The sequence below is a fragment of the Agrilus planipennis genome, unplaced genomic scaffold, assembly GCF_000699045.2.
Source record: "Agrilus planipennis isolate EAB-ADULT unplaced genomic scaffold, Apla_2.0 scaffold56, whole genome shotgun sequence".
Classification (NCBI taxonomy): Eukaryota; Metazoa; Arthropoda; class Insecta; order Coleoptera; family Buprestidae; genus Agrilus; species Agrilus planipennis.
This window is the reverse complement of record NW_020438870.1, coordinates 1,028,981-1,047,915: the sequence shown is the minus strand read 5'-3', so window position 1 is coordinate 1,047,915 and position 18,935 is coordinate 1,028,981. Positions and strand designations below refer to the sequence as shown.

The 18,935-nt window shown below is 30.7% G+C and overlaps 2 protein-coding genes across 5 annotated transcripts in view; both read right to left on the bottom strand.

Moving 5' to 3' along the window:
• Positions 1–12,058, bottom strand: part of LOC108732664 (receptor-type tyrosine-protein phosphatase-like N) — a 54,672-nt gene extending 42,614 nt beyond the window's left edge. The window contains exon 1 of one of the 4 annotated variants that reach the window (XM_018463582.1): positions 11,808–12,058. The gene's annotated coding sequence lies outside the window, so the exon portion shown is untranslated. Of the gene's footprint in view, positions 1–6,240; positions 6,385–11,742; positions 11,764–11,807 lie in introns of those variants that run through there. The other 3 variants (XM_018463584.1, XM_018463583.1, XM_018463581.1) reach the window with 3 other exon arrangements.
• A 4,207-nt stretch (positions 12,059–16,265) lies between these two features.
• Positions 16,266–18,583, bottom strand: LOC108732667 (post-GPI attachment to proteins factor 3-like). The gene is made up of 7 exons (XM_025976837.1): positions 18,314–18,583; positions 18,113–18,264; positions 17,906–18,058; positions 17,725–17,849; positions 17,523–17,659; positions 16,894–17,098; positions 16,266–16,454 (listed from the first exon to the last, which is right to left on the bottom strand). The coding sequence occupies exons 1-7, from the start codon at positions 18,435–18,437 to the stop codon at positions 16,385–16,387; spliced, it is 966 nt and encodes a 321-aa protein (XP_025832622.1). The 5' UTR covers positions 18,438–18,583; the 3' UTR covers positions 16,266–16,384.
• Between the last annotated feature and the right edge of the window lie 352 nt (positions 18,584–18,935).

The following is an 18,935-nucleotide window of genomic DNA, read 5'->3' as shown; positions in this document are numbered from 1 at the left end:
CATGTACAGTCGACTCTCGTTAATTCGAAACTCGAGGGACTACTAAAATATTACGAATTATCGAGTGTTTGAAATATCAAATGGTTCGAAATTTAATCTTTCGAACTTTTAATCTGTATAAAACGAAAGAGTAACAATAACTGAAACATAACTAAACAAACCAATTCGTGCGGAAGTGTGTGTCAAACTAATTATAACAAAAACAAAGGCTCGATGATACGATGATAGAAGTTTGAACAGCCTCAAAATGTATGTATGTACTTACAATCTTTGTCTCTTTCTCTCTGCAACTTCGAATTGTCGAGTGTTTGACGCCGATGAGTTCGAATTAGCGCGTCGTTTTGTTACGTAGCAATGATTTTTTCGTTCGAAATATCGCAGGTTTGAATTAACGAGAGTCGACTGTACATACATTACTTTGAATATTACGTGACATTTCGTCATTGTTGCTAAAAAAAGTTAAAGTCAATCCAGAACAAGATTTTCAGACATCATCGAAAACGAAGAAAAAAAAAATTGATAACTGTGATTCCAATGCAGCGAGCTTCGATATAAATATGTTTTATGGAAAAGAATTTTTAAGCGTGTAAGATAAAATTACAAACTTTTTGCAAGATAAACTCAAAATGGTTGTAGAACTTTTGAATCTAATATCAAACATTCTCGCAAACCTTTTAGACAAAAAGAATATTACAAGTGAAAATACTGAAAAATTGATTCTGCTGTATTCACCTGATCACATGCCTAAGTCATAAGCGCTTCTTACGCAGTTGGAGATATTAATTGATTTACATATGCTCTTCTATGGAAGGCATCATGAAGTTAGCTGCTAAAAATAAAATAGCTGTTGAGGAAGCTTTTCGTCTTTGTCAGTTGATATTTACAGCGAGCTTTTCGGTGACTTTAAACGAAAAAAAAAATTAATTTACTTAAGATATACAGGGGCAAAAGATTAGTATGCTTAGATTTGCAGATGATATAGCAGTATTAGCACCTAGCAAGGAGGACTTAGAGATAGCTTTAAATAAAATGGAAGCTTTAAATAAAAGAATAAATGACAAAATGATGTATGAAAATAAATAAAAGTATAACAAAAATACTTGTATGCAAGGGATGAAAAAGTAGGCAAAGAGCGAATATAAAGATAGGAGACGAAAAATTAGAAGAAGAGACCGATTTTAGGTATCTAGGAAGTCAGATAAGTCGGGACGGAAGGAGCAGTAGGGAGTCACTTCTATACTCGCGAACGGTTAATTTAGCAATTCGAAAAAGGTTGTTAAAGGTGTATGTTTTGAGCGCGGTGTTGTACGGGTGCGAAACATGGACAGCGGATGGCTCGGCGGAAAAGAAAAGGTTAGAAACTTTCGAAATGTGGTGTTGTAGGCGGATGATGAGGATAACGTGGATAGAAAAGGTTAGAAATGAAGAGGTATTAGAAATAATAGGAGAACAGAGGACTTTATGGAAGTCAATAAGAAATAGGCGAGATAGGTTGGTCTTCTCAGGCATGAAGGTCTAGTCAGAGACATATTAGAGGCAGAAACAGGAGTTAGGAGGGGTAGAGGTAGAGTTAGATTAGATTAGTGTTCGCAAATAGTTAAGGATGTGGGATGTTCTAGTTTTAGGAAAATACGAAGTTTAGCTCAAGATAGGAAAGAGTGGAGGTATGTGTCCAACCAGTCTTAGGACTGATGACCTTATGATGATGATACTTAAAATCGTTAAAAAATCGATCAGAACCATCATTAAAGAGGAGAGACTTGATGCCCTAAAATTGATAAACTGCTGATATTTTAAAAAAAAAATGTGTAAAATAACTACAATATCATTTTGAAACAATATGTTAATCGATATATTCAAGTGAGGTGAACTATGCAAACAAATCAATATTGAAATTAGCGTTTTTGCATTCATAAAAGCTATTAAGAACTTATCTACTGATTTCAACGCAATATAATAGTGACTTATCGCATTTATATTGCCTGTGCTATTTGCAACTCAATCCACATTAAATGCGCATTATATTATTTTATTGACAATTAATTAGATCTTTTTTGCCTTAAAATAAGTAATTTAACTGTCATGAAAGAAGAAATAATACATTTAATAAAACGGTAAACTTTGTGTGTCTTTTCGTTGAAAATATTTACAAAAAAAATATGGAGGATTAATAAAGGACAAGTATTAGAATGCATTAAGGTCATTTTTGCAATTTGTAGGTATTGGTTAGTATTTTTTTCTGGTCAACTAGCCTATCTTGGACAGAGTTTTTAGAAAAAACGTAGGACTGAATTTGAAGTAATAACATTTACATTTTTTATTGCAATTATTTTACTGTGATATGTTTTGAAACCACTTTTTTTGTTCTTTTGTTGTTCCTGGATGTGCTAGATAAGTGGATATAGTGAGTAAACAGATCGATAATATAATCATAGGGTAATGAGTAAGGTCTTGTTATANAAAGTAATCTTTGTTCCGATTCATATTTCATACGTTAGGTAGGTAATTATCCTGAATGAAATGTGGTGTTGTAAAATTAATAATCTCTTTGTAAAATGTCCACATTTTTTATTGCCTTGATCATTATTTTGCTAGTTTATGACTTATTCAGGAACTGCAGAATTAATGAACTTTTTCATTAAAATGAACTCCATCCAAGTACGTAAAAGTAGACTCAACTAAGTTATATACATTGTATTACATCCTTGCTTATTAGCAAAATTTTCTATGTCTGTCTTCTAAAAGATCCGTGTGAAATTTTCCGACTCATATTTATATTTGGGGCCGTAGGTGGCGGAGATGAAAAAATCGCATATTAAAAATAAAAATCAAATCTAACAAATCGCATATTGGTAAAGCAATATGATTGGGGTTTTGTACAAAAATATATTACCTCTACCCCCTGCGCCTTAAACCCTTTTGTCTCACCTAAGAATAACCATTTTTGATCCTGGATCCCAAGTTGTAAACAATTGGTATAAAAGTTCAGCAAGTTAAAGAAAAACTATCGTATAGGTTTGGCAATAATTGGTGGAGGTGCAAGGCACCAAAAATGTATAAATATAAAAAATGTACAATAAGAATGTCTAAAATTGTTAGTTTTTCATAACGTTCTAATAAACCTTCGCAATGTTTTTATATCTACCTTGTTACAGCTAATAGAAGCAGAAGTGCCAAGTGCTAAACTGTAAAGTATTTTATGAAATAGAGATTTCCATTTCAACTTATTGTTGTCTTTAGATACTCTTTTATTGATCTTATAAAGTATTGATATAAGCACAGATTTTTATGAATCTGGTTAAAAGGTAAGCAAATAACTGTTTATAAAAAATGTTCACTTCTTCACTTACGATAATTGTTAATAGCTTTGGAAATTAAATGTTTGTGCAATGTTCTTTTGCCAAAAATATTTAAATCATTAGTAGGGTCTTAGCAAAGATTCAAACAGTATATTTTAATAAGTATCTCTAGTTAATTGCAGTTAATGCAATTCTTTCGTTATTCAATAGAAGCCACATTTTGCAACAATTTTTTCCTGTAGAATGCTATTCTGATTGTTATTTATTAATAAATTAATAGTTCAAAGTTATAATAGCACCCAATACAGATGTCAACAGTATCACGAAAATTCAAAATTCATATAGTGAGTAAACAGATCGATAATATAATCATAGGGTAATGAGTAAGGTCTTGTTATATAGTATCTATAAATTTCTATTTAGGTCACTAGTATAATGTGAGCATACCTAAATTATGTATTTAAATTGCTAGGCAACATCTACACTACCTATTGGGTTATTAGACCAATTAGCGATCGTTTTGCTATCGCTTGCAATTCGAAATCAGAATAAGACAAGGTGGTGAGGCAGTTTGCCGTCTTCATTTATCTTGTTATGATCTCCCTACCATTTTCTCCATTCTCCAAGTAAAATAAAGTAGGAAAGTATCGTTATTTATTATTTATTTCTTCGTTAACTGTTATCAAATGATTATTGTAATTAAAAACATAATTTTAGTAGTCAAAATGCGCTCCGAATTAAGTATTTTACTTACTAAATAGTGTAAATCTATCCTAATGTTCGCTTATACATATGTATATGACATATTAATTATTTTATTTCATTTAATTCATTTTAATAAATTGTATTTCTAAATTAACTTAAAACCTTTTTATCGTGACATGGTGGAAGGGCTATTTTTAAATCATTAAATAAGAAACGTTTCTTTTTAACATGGTGGAGACATCACACTTTTAAAAAGCTCTCTCTTACTTCTAATATTTAGTTGTACTTAACATCCAAAGAATTTTACTTAAAAGTAATCTTTGTTCCGATTCATATTTCATACGTTAGGTAGGTAATTATCCTGAATGAAATGTGGTGTTGTAAAATTAATAATCTCTTTGTAAAATGTCCACATTTTTTATTGCCTTGATCATTATTTTGCTAGTTTATGACTTATTCAGGAACTGCAGAATTAATGAACTTTTTCATTAAAATGAACTCCATCCAAGTACGTAAAAGTAGACTCAACTAAGTTATATACATTGTATTACATCCTTGCTTATTAGCAAAATTTTCTATGTCTGTCTTCTAAAAGATCCGTGTGAAATTTTCCGACTCATATTTATATTTGGGGCCGTAGGTGGCGGAGATGAAAAAATCGCATATTAAAAATAAAAATCAAATCTAACAAATCGCATATTGGTAAAGCAATATGATTGGGGTTTTGTACAAAAATATATTACCTCTACCCCCTGCGCCTTAAACCCTTTTGTCTCACCTAAGAATAACCATTTTTGATCCTGGATCCCAAGTTGTAAACAATTGGTATAAAAGATTAGATTAGTGTTCGCAAATAGTTAAGGATGNGGTTTGGCAATAATTGGTGGAGGTGCAAGGCACCAAAAATGTATAAATATAAAAAATGTACAATAAGAATGTCTAAAATTGTTAGTTTTTCATAACGTTCTAATAAACCTTCGCAATGTTTTTATATCTACCTTGTTACAGCTAATAGAAGCAGAAGTGCCAAGTGCTAAACTGTAAAGTATTTTATGAAATAGAGATTTCCATTTCAACTTATTGTTGTCTTTAGATACTCTTTTATTGATCTTATAAAGTATTGATATAAGCACAGATTTTTATGAATCTGGTTAAAAGGTAAGCAAATAACTGTTTATAAAAAATGTTCACTTCTTCACTTACGATAATTGTTAATAGCTTTGGAAATTAAATGTTTGTGCAATGTTCTTTTGCCAAAAATATTTAAATCATTAGTAGGGTCTTAGCAAAGATTCAAACAGTATATTTTAATAAGTATCTCTAGTTAATTGCAGTTAATGCAATTCTTTCGTTATTCAATAGAAGCCACATTTTGCAACAATTTTTTCCTGTAGAATGCTATTCTGATTGTTATTTATTAATAAATTAATAGTTCAAAGTTATAATAGCACCCAATACAGATGTCAACAGTATCACGAAAATTCAAAATTCATTTACAGAAAAATAGTATAAAGCTTTAGTATCTAATAAGTAGAAAACAATGACTTGATTTTTGAATATTAGCACTTGAGAAATGAAATATTCATATGGGGCAAGCTATAGGAGCAAAATTTATAATGAAAAATTGAAGTTAATAATACGAACACTGCCATTTCAACGAATAGTGTTTTACTTGTTAATGTACAAAATGAAATTGCATTCGAGAAGTTATAAACAACTTTTTATATATTTGAAAGGCACATTTATATTAAATGTGTACATAAAATGTAAAATACGCACAAGAAAAATTAAAGGCATGCGTTTTAAAAACATCTTGTAGTTAAGAATTGACCCAGAGGTTTTAAAAGGTAGATAATATTATTCAAACCTCAAGCAAACTACAATCAATACAAATGAATTGCATATAGAGAAAAGACGTCAATAAAATATTCCAAAGGCAACTCTAATGCTAAAAATAGGAGTAAAAAGCGATTTTAAATTCTTACGGAAAACGTTATTTATAATACGCAGTTACCTCTTTTACGAAATGTTCATTGTTAAAACTGTTTCAATAATTACATTGTAATTTGTGACATTTTAATAAGCAATTTTGGTAGTTGTCTTATTTTAGTGACCAAGGGCTATAGTTTTTCAAACAGGTGGGTGCTTCTAATACGTCAATGGTGGCCCATAAATAATTGAAGGTAATTGGTGGAAAAGCGATTGTGGACAAGCAGAAAAAGAAAAAGGACCTTACCCGTATTATGGCTTTCACACGCTCATATCATTGCCCGATTGGATTTTACCGTTTCAACAATACTACAAAAATATGTGGGGAACAACTATAACTAACAAACGGGGACCGTCTGGGTCGTTTTGTTATTTTTCAGCTTCGCCACTGGAGAAAAGCGCCTCGGCGCCGGCGTCTCGACCCTCCGTGCGAAGGCGTAATTTCGTAGGTAGGCAGAGAATCGATTTTGCCCAAGCTTAAAATTGACGCGATGCTTTTCATCACTACACGCAAATATAGCTCTTGGTCCTGTACATTGTATTATAAAAACGCTTTTCCATGTACAGGGCGCTCATTTTATCGGATTAACACTATAAGGACCTCTAGTCAATCGAAATACCGAAGCATCCTTCAGGACCGTGTTTAGGGAGGTGGAGGAAGCTTCAAAGTTAGGGAACGCCAAAAGGACCTTACACATATATTATTGAAATTCTGAAAAAATATTCTTTAAATACTCCAGGTGTCCACTAAAGACGGATTTTTAGAATTCCATGCGGAGTAGTACAGTTTTTGTTTGGATTAACATTACAATTTCAAGATAAAATGAGTTAGAGGGATGGAGTTACCTTGTACAAAGAGTATTTTTGTAAAGGAGGAGGGGGCGATAAGGACAAGCTACTATTTTGTATTTCTTTGTATTTAGTTTCTTATTATTCAGAGAGGAACAAATTTGAATATGATAAGTGCTATAATATTTATTTGGAATTAATAAAAAAAGAACGGGTAGATTGGCATGCGAGAATTGATGATTATTTAAGCAAATGTTTTGTAAGTTCAACTATAATAGGAGAGGGGGTCTTTACTCCTTATTAAGAAACCAGAGTGAAGTAAATTCTCGAAAGAGAGCGAAGCACTTTCAATACTCAAGGTGGCGAGAACCATGGAGGTCGGTATAGACACGTTTTAGGGCGCAGGTCTAAAAAACTACCTACATCAGTAACTAATGGTAATGAATGTAATTTTTGCTGTTCTTGTTTCGGCGACGCAATTGTTATATGAATAAAATAAATTACAAATGTCTTTGAAAGTTGTATCAATTTGTGATTTTGGATTTTTATGAACTTTATTTTTAGGGAGATATACTTATAATATTTAGAATAAAGAGAATAATATATTTCAAATCCTCACAACAAGCGCTTGTACCTATTTCCTTTAAATGATGTTATACAAAATTAGAAAGCATTTTTTCAAGTCCTTAATTTTAAGTTTCTACTTCGCATGGGTTCTGGGAATATTTGACAGATGAACAGACGGACAGACTCATGCTATTCTCTTAGGGTAACTAATGGTAACGAATGTAATATTAGCTGTACCTATACATATACTCATGTCTGAAGAAGTTCTTGTTTCGGCGACTCAATTGTTATGTGAATAAAATAAATTACAAAAGTTTTTGAAAGTTGTATCAAAGGTAATGATGGCCCCCTATTGGGAGTGGGGATGGGTGGGATCGAAAGAGGGGGTCTCCCCCACCACTATACCATAAAAAGTTCATGGCAGTTTCACCCCCATTAAGATGTTATGAGGGTTCAAAGTTAATAAATATGCCAATTTTTATACATTTCTAACCATGTAAATATTTATATAGTCATTCTTAAACAATATTCAAAGGTAAAACTAATGAAAAATACATAAAAATATTGAGAAATTTATATAAAACATTATTTAAATATCTTTATCAATAGGGTAGGTTAGGTTAGGTTATTGGGTTTTGTTCAAGTGACCACCCTCTTTCGATCCCCCACCTCCACCCGCTTGAAAATAATTTTTTTATTGAATTTTATTTGAATTATAGTGTATGAAAATTGTCAAAATAATCATCTTTCAACCCCCATAACTTTTTATGGGGGTGAGACCGCCACGAACTTTTTATGGTACAGTGGTTTCGATTTCTTTACGATGTATTCTTCTGCTATTAACTTCAAAATCTAAGGAAGCTTAATATTACACTTGTTTTTGACAATATCTACAAAAGTGCCTTATGATTATGAAAAATATATAACGTTCAGAAATCTCAATTTTGTTCAGCTGTTCTTTTTTTAAATACGCGAAGCTCAAAAGATTAATGACGACAGGGCTTTATGAAATTTTTTCTTGGACTTGATTTTGATCGATTGTTGGTTTTGCCTTGAAGTATTCTTCTTCCATGTGATAACTGTACAATAACCCATTTATATTAGAAGCTTTTTAATAAAATCAGCAATTACCTGATAATTCTTAACCATTTGTGTTGAAACCATTTCACAAACAAGAAATATTTGATTTGTATTTCCTCTCAAAATATTTACGAAATTATTTTTTAATACAGTAAACACGCAAAATAATCAGAAAAAGAATTACGAGAGATTGAACCAAAATTATTTCAACGATAGCTAACAATACTTACTTAGTTTAAGGCTTTGTAACTTCGGCCTGTTTGTTTGTCTGTCTATCTGTTTGTTTATACAGTACGACCCTCTCATTTTCTCGTGTTATGTACCTTACGATAAATTTAGAATATGAACGTAAATTGATAGCCCACGGCACTACTTGATTTCCCAATGGGTCATATAGGTTTCGGACTAGAGAAGGCAGGTCCTAGTGGCAGCGGATTTTAGAGGGACGAAAAATGTTTACTGATTTAGAGATAGAAGGTCCATTTGGTTTAAGAAGGTGTTACATTTTCATTGTCACATTTTCTCTAATAAGACTGCAGAGAAACTCGAAAGAAGATCATTATCATCATTATTATGTAGTATGCAGACGTGATAATAAGTTAGTTCTTAATGTTTAAATTTTAAGTTGTTATGGTCATAAGAATTATTTACTTATATTTAAGAAAATGTACATGTAGCAGCCAGATCCTCGGACACAACTCTGTCATAAAGTTTATTACCGTTGCTTAAAGAAAAAGACCTCTGGAACGGTCAAGAAGTACTGGGTACTGTACAATTTTAAAAAGGACGGAATCGGGAGTCGAAGAATAACCCTCGAAAAAGTTAGACGTCGTGAGGGCTTGGCTCATTCATGTAAAGCTTCCATGTTCTGTTAAGTTAATCTTATTCATTTTATAACTTGTTTCTTTTAATAAATCGTTATATTTACACGTCCCTGTTAACGTTACTGTTATATCCCTACAATTATTAGTCTCTCCACGATGATTTTATTCAGCACAACAGTAAGAAGCGCTATCGTTTGAGGGGTAGAAAAGATGTAATCAAGTGGGGAATATTTACAAAAAGTACATGAAATGGATTTTAAAATTGGAAAGTGGCACGCAGGACTATAACTTAAACAGAGAAAAGAAATGATAGGAAATTGTAGAGAAGATTAGAAGGAGAAAGCAATCAGATATGAGAAAAATTGGAGTGTTTACAGGAACAAAGGTATGGGGAAAACAAATCGTGGGTTTTGAGATGAGAAATCGATATGATGAGGAAAGAAAAAAAGCGTTGGGAAAAATAATAATAAATAAAGAGCAATTTATGGAATGGAAAAATAAGGGATTGAATATAGGTAATATGATAAAGAAAACGATGCAATAAGAGAGAAGAATACAAAGGCCGAAATATACAGAAGGGATGAAGAGGTAACTGTGAGAAGACTGATAGGAATATATAAGACCAGAGTGTTTGAGAGAGAAATCGAGGATATAAAAATTATAACAAGGTTTAGAATGAGGAACGAACACAATGAGAATAAATATTGGTTGCAAAAGGAAGAGAAAAAATGTGGAATATGCAGAAGTTTAAGTGATGTGGTAGGAAGAGGGTGTGAAAAATAAAGTAGGTATTGAATACAAAGAATTCAGGAACTGACGACAAGGGTGCGATTCTATTAAATGAAAATTTAAGAAAGAAAATAGGAGATCAAGAGGAGCTGAGAGTATAATTTTGTTTTATTTCAAATTAAAAATTAGACGAAGGCTTTAAGGAATAAGAACATTTTTTATTTGGGTATATGATAATCGTTTATGTTTATGGTATATCTTGTTTATGTGATAGTTTTTATATAAATACATGTATAACTTTTGTTTAATAAATGCTACTGCTACTACTACAGGTATTCAGGAAACATTTTGCAAGCGTCCTTATCTTATGTCCGGTATCCGGATGCTATTGCTGATATCCGTATTCGATATCCGGTTAAATTTTACCAGCATCCGAACACAGCTCTGAAAGCAAGAACGGGCGGCACAAAGTGAAGTGGGCTGTACTTTTATAAATCTTGGAAAACTAATTTTTACAATATACAAAAAGAAAACAACAAAGACGAGGCAAAAAATTATAGAGGAATTACACTTATGGACACTGGATATAAAATATACGCGAGATACTAAAAAATCGGCTCGAGACAGAATTGGAAGTGAAGAATCTCATGATGATACACAAATACAGTCAAAACCGTTTACTACGACATCGTTTAGAACAACATACCGGTTATATTGACCAAAATCATAGGTCCCGGCTTAATTCTGTTAGACCGCTTTATAAAAAAACACTGGTTTTTACGACATTGCTTATTACGACATATCTCTTTAAGCGACTACATTTAACTGATATTTTCGGAGAATTATATCTGTTAGAATAGGTAACAGTATCCATATCTGATACAGTAAATGACCATTAAGATCACAAAAGTAAACAAAAACGTGTCGAATTTAGGGTCTATTGTAATTCTCAGAATATCTGCTACTGAAGCTAAGGAGTTATTGATGTAGATAACTCTGTTGCAATTTGTGCATTAGCTACGGAAGATGATATTGTACAAGAAGTTCAAGAGGAAAATGACGAACAGGAAGAGACTGAAGAACAATTTACAGTGCCAACTTTGAATGATGGTTTCAATGCTGTAGAAAAATGATAATTATATGTACGTAATGTCTTTTTATAATAAGTTTTATGTAAAATAAATAAAATGTAGTTTTATTTTATATATGAATATATTAATCACACATTCAATAATAGGTATTAAGTACTTAATGGCAACGTCACCGGCTATTACGACTATCGGTTTTTACGACCAAATATGAGTAGTCCCTTCCGTGTCGTTATAACAGATTTTGACCGTACATAAAGAAAGAAAAATGAGAAAACTTCCTATTCTTTGCTGAAATGAAGAGAGCCTTTGACAGGATAAACAGAAAGAAAATATGGAGTATAATGGAAGAAAAAGGAATAAACATGAAGTTAAGAAAAATAATAGAATAAATATATGAAGCTATATCATTTTTATATCCGAAACTACTCATCCGATTTCAATTTTTTTTTCACCCGTTTTTACAATAAACCTTCAGGGTGGATGTACGAATTTATCGTGGAGACCAATATTGCGATGTAAGTCACCGAAAAATCGGTCGAGCAAATGCATTTTATACGAACGCTGTCTTATTAGCCGGAAGAGATACTTGAATGTTTTCCATAGAAAAATTGTAGAGGTTTAAAAAGTGTCTGTCGCTTAATTCACAAATTGATAAAATATTACTCTTACTCAAATCCAAGCGAGCGAAGCCGCGGGCACAAAGTCAATAATAAAAGAAGTAATAAAACTTTTACCAGATTATTAGCTTAGGTAAACGTATATATACTCCTACAAACTCTCATTTTACTCAGTATTTTTTAATTCACTTTAAACTCAAAAGCAGTATATATATTATACAACTAACAAAAAGGTAGAGTTCAAAATTTCACAAACTAATTCACCCTCTTTTATGCAGATACATTTAAAAGCTAGCAAAGGGTTTGGCATTAACAGAGCCCACGCCAGCACAACAAAAAATGTTTTTTCATTAGCCAGAAACAGAAACGTGCGGGCCATGAACCGCGAACAACTAACGATAATGTTGTGATAATGTTGCATATAGAACATTATTTTGTTATCAACTTGCGGGTTTCAAGTAGAAATAACGTTAATTTCCCCTTTTCTGAGCGATTAAAACGTTTGAAACGTTTTACGTGAAGTGGCTATTTTGAAAAGAATCAGTTGGAGAATCGAAAAATTTGTGATGTGTTGGAAATTTCACCTTATTTTTTTTAAAGTGCTACGATGTAGGTATTTTTTATTGAACGAATGATTTTGACTTCTGAAATATGTTTTTCTTAGACGAATAGGGATTTATTATCTACTAGCTTTTCTTCGCGGCTTAGCTGTCAGAGATTAATATTATTTCTCCATAAAACTTTTTAACTCCTAATTCAACCCTACAAAGTTTTAATTTTATGTAATGTCGTCATCTTAAATTTTAAATACAAACGTACCAACAACATTTGATCCTTAAGGGTTGATTTTTAAAAATTGCCAAAACATGTATTTGCTTAAGTATTAAGAGTAACCTTCGAGTAAACTCGACTACAAATAAAATGTATTCCATGGAAACGTTGCAACTTAATTATGTCAAAGAGCATAAATACCAAGTTTCAAGTAAATTCAACCACAAATAAAAATATATACCAAACAAAAATTGCAATCCCTTTTACCCCCTCCTTTGGAGGTTGAATTTTTAAAAATGCTGAGATAGGTGTTTCACAAATTAATAGAGAGACCATTAAGACCAAGTTTCAAGTAAATCTGACCACAAATAATATATGTCCCATTCAAACATTGCAACTCATTTTCACCCCTCCCCCACAGAGATTTCTTAACCAAGTTTCAAGCAAGTCGAACCAAAAAATAAAAATGTTCCATGTAATCTTTTCAAACCTCATTCAGCTTCCTGCAGAGGTTGAATTTTTTAAGATGTTGAAATAGGTATGTAGTTGTATCACTTATTTTAATGAAAGAGCATTAAAGCCAAGTTTCAAGTAAATCTGACTATAAATTAAATATCTAGTACATAAACGTTACAACCCCTTTTCACCCCCTTTCAGAGATCGAATTTTTTAAAATGCTGAAATATGTGTTTGATTTTATGCCAATGAACATAAACATCAGGTTTCATGTAAATCTGACCAAAAGCTTATAACATGAAGACTTTTCCATATAAAAATACTATCCAAATTTCCGGGATTTTCCCGTGTATTGTCCAAAAATTTTCGTTCACACAAACCTTGTCCTGACAATTACAAATATAACAAAAAATAAGTCAGTCAAATCGCTTGAGCTGTGTTCAAGTCCAATTTGGTTTTTAAGTTTTTCTGGGCAATTTTTCCAATTTTTCTCTTCATATAATACCTATATTTAGCATTTATTTAGCTTTCATTATGTTATTATTGGTTAGCAATTTATCGATACTGCTAGACGTGAATCAGGATTTCGAAGTTATCATCAGCACGCCATAAGCACTTGATATTTTAATAAACTTGCTTTTACGAGTAACTTCACTTTGGTCGATGATTTATCGAAATTGCTTATGATATTGTCGCTGTTTAATTTATTATTTATTTGCATAAAACTCGAAATTCTCAAGCTCACTTTATTTAAAAAATTTATATTATCCCGACGACCGAACCTTTTTGGATTAGTTATGGATCCATTTTAATTTACAGTAAAACTTTCTTGAAACCTTGACACGCGCCAAAAACTCAGTCGCTCTTTTATGAGAATATAATGACCTAATAAAAAGTATATTATATTCCTTTATGTATTTATTGTTTCGTAGTCAAGCGAAAATGAAAGACATTTTTACGTTTATTTTAATTGAGGCATCATGAAAAATAAACGTCATTTATAGATACTTACATACTTATCCATAACAAACTAATTATTAATTTATTCAGAAACCCTAGGGTAGTAAATAAGCACTAGGAAGGAAGGTAGACAAGGATACACATTGTAAACGCCAGTTTTTAACCTGCAAGTATAATCAAGACGAGTTTAATGTCATTAAAGACATAAGAACATTTCGGATAGACATACAGTGGCAAAAGATTATTTTTTTAGTTTAAAGTTATATCTTTGCCACTTTTTAGAACTGAAATATTTTTATTTTTAGAAAAATTGATATCTTCTCCTTCATTTTAAGGACTAAAGCTCCGTTCGAATCGCATTTGATCAACTTTTTTACGTTTTGAGAAACAAATATCTAATAACCCAATGTAATTATAGGATAATCACCAACGTAATTTTACACTGGAGCATTTGTAACGGCCATTTTTAAATTACAAAAGCATTTTTTAATTAAACTTATTTTAAATAAGTTGAATTTATAACTTTAATAAAGCATTTTCTTTGTTTATGTTGTTATCACTTTTAGTAAAACATTCAGAGATAACATCTCTTGTGGTAGATTTATTTCTAATATATGTTCTTTCATTCTTATATAAAATGATCGACTATTTTACTCGATGTGTTAACAATTAGTAAAAAGCAAGGTGATACATTTATTATTATTGATGATAAAGAACTTGAACGTATTGGTTATCATGGAATCGTATTAATTCCTATGATAAATAGTAAAATAACTATTCATGAAGGTATAGGGTTTCTGTATAATTTACAATAAAAAATAACTTAGATGTTCATGGTGCCTCGCTATGAGTCTCACTCGATGATTTTACTCAAAACGACCCTGTACTTTTCAATGTTTTCGAGTTTCCTGCACATGATCATATACATATAAGTACACGAGATACTCACATGTTTGAGTTTTTTTAAACAAAAAATTTCGGGATAGTGCATGTATTATTATGGCGTTAATTTTGAGAGCAATCGACGCGCACTCTATTTTTTATAAACGTAGAACGTACTTAAATTGGCAATTATAATAATCTCTTACCTAGAGCATGAAATTTATTGGAAAATAATCAGTACCTAACGATTACGGTCACTGTGTTAGCAAAATTTAATTTTTTAAATTTAAATTTTTAACTTAGGCGGTATGGTGCAGGGGCATAGCTACCAGTGATTTCAGGAGGTTCGACCCCCCTGTCGAGTAGGGAGTTATTTTTAATTATGTTGCAGATTGCTGTCAAGTACAGACAGCGCAGTAGAAACAACAAGCAATTGATTGCGAAGTTTATTGATTGGTAAAAAAAAAAGTAGCTTAAGTTACTCCTTACAACCACGTTTATAAAATTCCATCGAAATCAGTTCGATCGTTTCGAAGTTTAGTCCAGACAGGTAAAACATTTTTTAAAGTCGTTTGTGTCTTAATAGCATACAAATAAGCACATGAAAAGAGGCAGTTAGAGATTTTAGACCTACAGATTTATTACCTGCCCCCCTCCTTTCGACTATATAAAGTTAGCAAAGAAGTACCTATAACACCATAAAAAATATAGAGGAGTTAGTTTTCTAAACAAATATTCTTACTATACATGGAACTGTTAAGTATGTCTGTATAAAATATCCGAAGATATTATTAATAATTTCGAATAAACGATGATTAAATATTTTATGTGTGTGAACTTTCACACACTTTGTACAAAACTTTCATTAATAATGCATTAAACCAGTTCCAAGTGTTCTTAGTGTAATTTTAGAAATATATATGTATCTAATAATATATTAAATTATAAGGTTTTTTATTATTGTCGTAAGTTGAATAAAAAGGTAGAAGTAACTCGTAACATCTTAAATAATTGTATTAATCAAAATAAAAAGTTAAACAATGTTGGCTACATATAAAAAAAATGATTGAAATGAAATTTATTTAAAATATTTAATTTACCATTCAGTTTTCCTTTTGTTTTCTTTCATGATGTCTCAACACTTTAAGACACTATGTTCCAGATTTTTATGATTAATAATTTATTTATTACACAGTCCCGTAAAACTGTAAAATTCACTTCTTATAATTTCTCTTAAAGTTTGTAGGTGCTAATATAATCGTTTAACGATAATTATTAACACTTCCTTCACTGCCAATTTCAAAAATAGATAACTTTTCTTAAATGTTTACTTTTTTAAATCTTGGGATAAATAAGCAGGATTTCACAATCATTTGGAAAAAGGATTCCAATTTCGTTTGTTTATAAAAAGGTGCTTGTCAAAGTTACAGATAGCCGAAAAGGCAGAAATTTTTGTGAACATGACTGCTGTAACACAGATTTAATACTAATGAATCATACAACCAATAATTTAAAAAACAGTGTTTATTAAGCAAAATATCGAGTACCAATAAGGTGATTCAGGACAGCAAAACGTTATGAGTTCCTTCTTGAAGCTAATATAAAACAACAAAGTAAAAATAACATTAAACGGGCTTTTTTTTCTTCTCTGTATCTTTAACTTCACTGAGGAATATGCAGTCGTCTATGATGAAACTACAAAGAAAATAATACTAACAGTAAAATATATACAACTACTACTACTAAAAGAAAGGACATTTTTCTTAATGTTAGCTACGTTTTTAGGGGGTAGCGTGACGAAGTGTAAAAATAGAGGGGGGAGGGAAATTTGCCATTATATATTTGACCGATATGTGTGCATGGAGCAAGATTTATCAAGCTAATCACTTAATAAATTCTTATGAGTATTTTTTAAACATTGCGTTTTTAATTTTATAAGACTGTTTTATAGTACAATATGATTTTAAATTGTTCTGAGGATGCTGTTAAATGAATATTGGTTTTTAAAATAATCAACCATTAATAAAAAAACAGAAACAGAACGACAAAGCGAGATTTGGGAGGGGGTCCAAAAAGTGGGAAAAACGTAATATATGAACGGCCCCTTAAAATAAAAAAAAAAACAACAACCTACCCATATAGTAAAGGAATTAGTGGAGCTGAAACTAAATGAAAGAAGGAATGAAAATCGAATATGTAATACATCGGGGGTTCATCAAAAACTTCTAATAATGCTGCTAATGAAGCTAATGTCACAAATGCTGCCATCTTTACAACATAAGGTTGTCTTTTACTGTTGTACATACACCAACAAAACCATATTAATCCAGTTGGAATACCTTAAACAAAATAAAAGGAAAATGAAGGCTACAGTTAGAAACAGTAAATAATTAATTCAATAAACATAAGTATTAATTCTCTATCGAAAGTATTTATCATAGATAAGTGAAATACTGTTTAATTTTTGTAGTACATCTAATTAAAAAAATGATCAGTTTAGATATCTATGCCATCTAAAATAATAAATTACAACACATAAAGTACAGTATCAAAATTAAGATGCTTAGATGATTGACGATGTTCACATTTAATTTATATTACATAAAATGAAATCAAATTATTGTGGATTAGATTAATTAATTAATGATNTAAAATTAAAATTAAAAATTTGTAAAAAAAATAAGAATTTCACATATACAAAAAGTCTAATCATAAGACAATTATGCATACATAAATAGAATAATAAAGTAAAGTAAATATTACCTATTAAAAAGTTCAGCCTTACATGAAAACCATAATCGATTGAACTGATAAGGATATAGGCTGTGTAATTCAAAAAAAAGAGCAAATACCCAAAGCCAATTAGATAGAGTAATATTGGAGGAAGGTCATTAAATAATCTGCAATATAAATACTTCTTTAGTCTTATGAATCTAAATACAATTTGAAAATGTAAAATAATTACCTGCAAGTCAAGCAAAAACAGAGACAGTAAACTACTGAGAAGGAACAGATATAATCCATTTTTTCTGTAAATGGAAAATCTCTGGCATGAAAAATAGTAGACCATATCCAAGTGTTAATGCTCACCTTCAAAAAATAATACTTTATGTCTTTACTTTATCACTATGACAAAATCAATTTACATATGAGAAAAATGTCCATTCCTTGTACATTGGACAGTCCTTCTTTAATACTTTCTTGAATTTAATGTAACATAAAATTACAGCAACTAGATTAAGAAGGGAAAACAATGTTGATGCTGGTTCTTGTAATCCTAAAATTCTGATAAATGGCCACTACAAAATTAACAGCATTAATGTTATGATGTAATGTTAAAGAAATAAAAGTACCTTTCCATAAAATTGAGGTATTGGCCATTTTCTGTTTTCAAATTCTGTTACAGTTTTCCACATGCACTGATAAGTGCATTCATCGCTGCATGACCACATAAACAATTTATTAATGAATGTTTGTTTGTTATTAACTTTAAACGATTGTCCATCTATAAAGGTAAAAGATTTAGTAGTGAAGAAATAAAATAAGTACTTTACCTGAAGAACAATCTTCCATTTTACATTTTTCTACGCATCTTTGGAAAAAAGGAGACCTATCTCCATTTGATGCATTTGAAGATAAGAATTGTAGTTGTAACAGTACAATGAAGAAAAAAATCATTTTAAAATGTACTCAATCATTTTCAAATTTTAATTTACATCTAGAAAATTTTATTGCCTATTAATTACCTTCATTATTGTAATAACTATTTACATAAAAATTAAACTCTTTAAAAACAAAACAAAAAGGTTAGGATTATCTATGACTAGGATCACAGATTAAGTTACAATTATGATCATAGATGGGTAGTCATTTTTTTCTTTAATCTACGGATAATTAGAATCATAGAATCGTCACAGATGTCACAGATCATATTTAAATAACTTCGGATAGAAGTTAATTTCAATAAAAATTGTATACAGTTACTCAAAGCAAAAGTATCTCAATATTAGGAATAATTCATTAAAGTGATTAAAAATTTTATTTTTCCACCATTGTTTTTTTTGTTTGTTTTATACTCTTTAGACATTATTATATGAATTATGAATCAATGAATACTGTTTATGGTTTGACCTTAATCTATGGTTTGACGAAAGGGCTATGCCTATGGGCTTGACA

Bases quoted from the DNA above. Each gene is read 5' to 3' on its own strand.
- LOC108732667 (XM_025976837.1), bottom strand. From the start codon at position 18,437: ATGATTTTTTTCTTCATTGTACTGTTACAACTACAATTCTTATCTTCA. The intron at 17,660-17,724 runs GTAATTATTTTA...TTTATATTGCAG, and splicing joins TGTTTTTGCTTGACTTGCAG to ATTATTTAATGACCTTCCTC. The intron at 17,099-17,522 runs GTAATATTTACT...ATTTTGTTTAAG, and splicing joins AAGGCTGAACTTTTTAATAG to GTATTCCAACTGGATTAATA.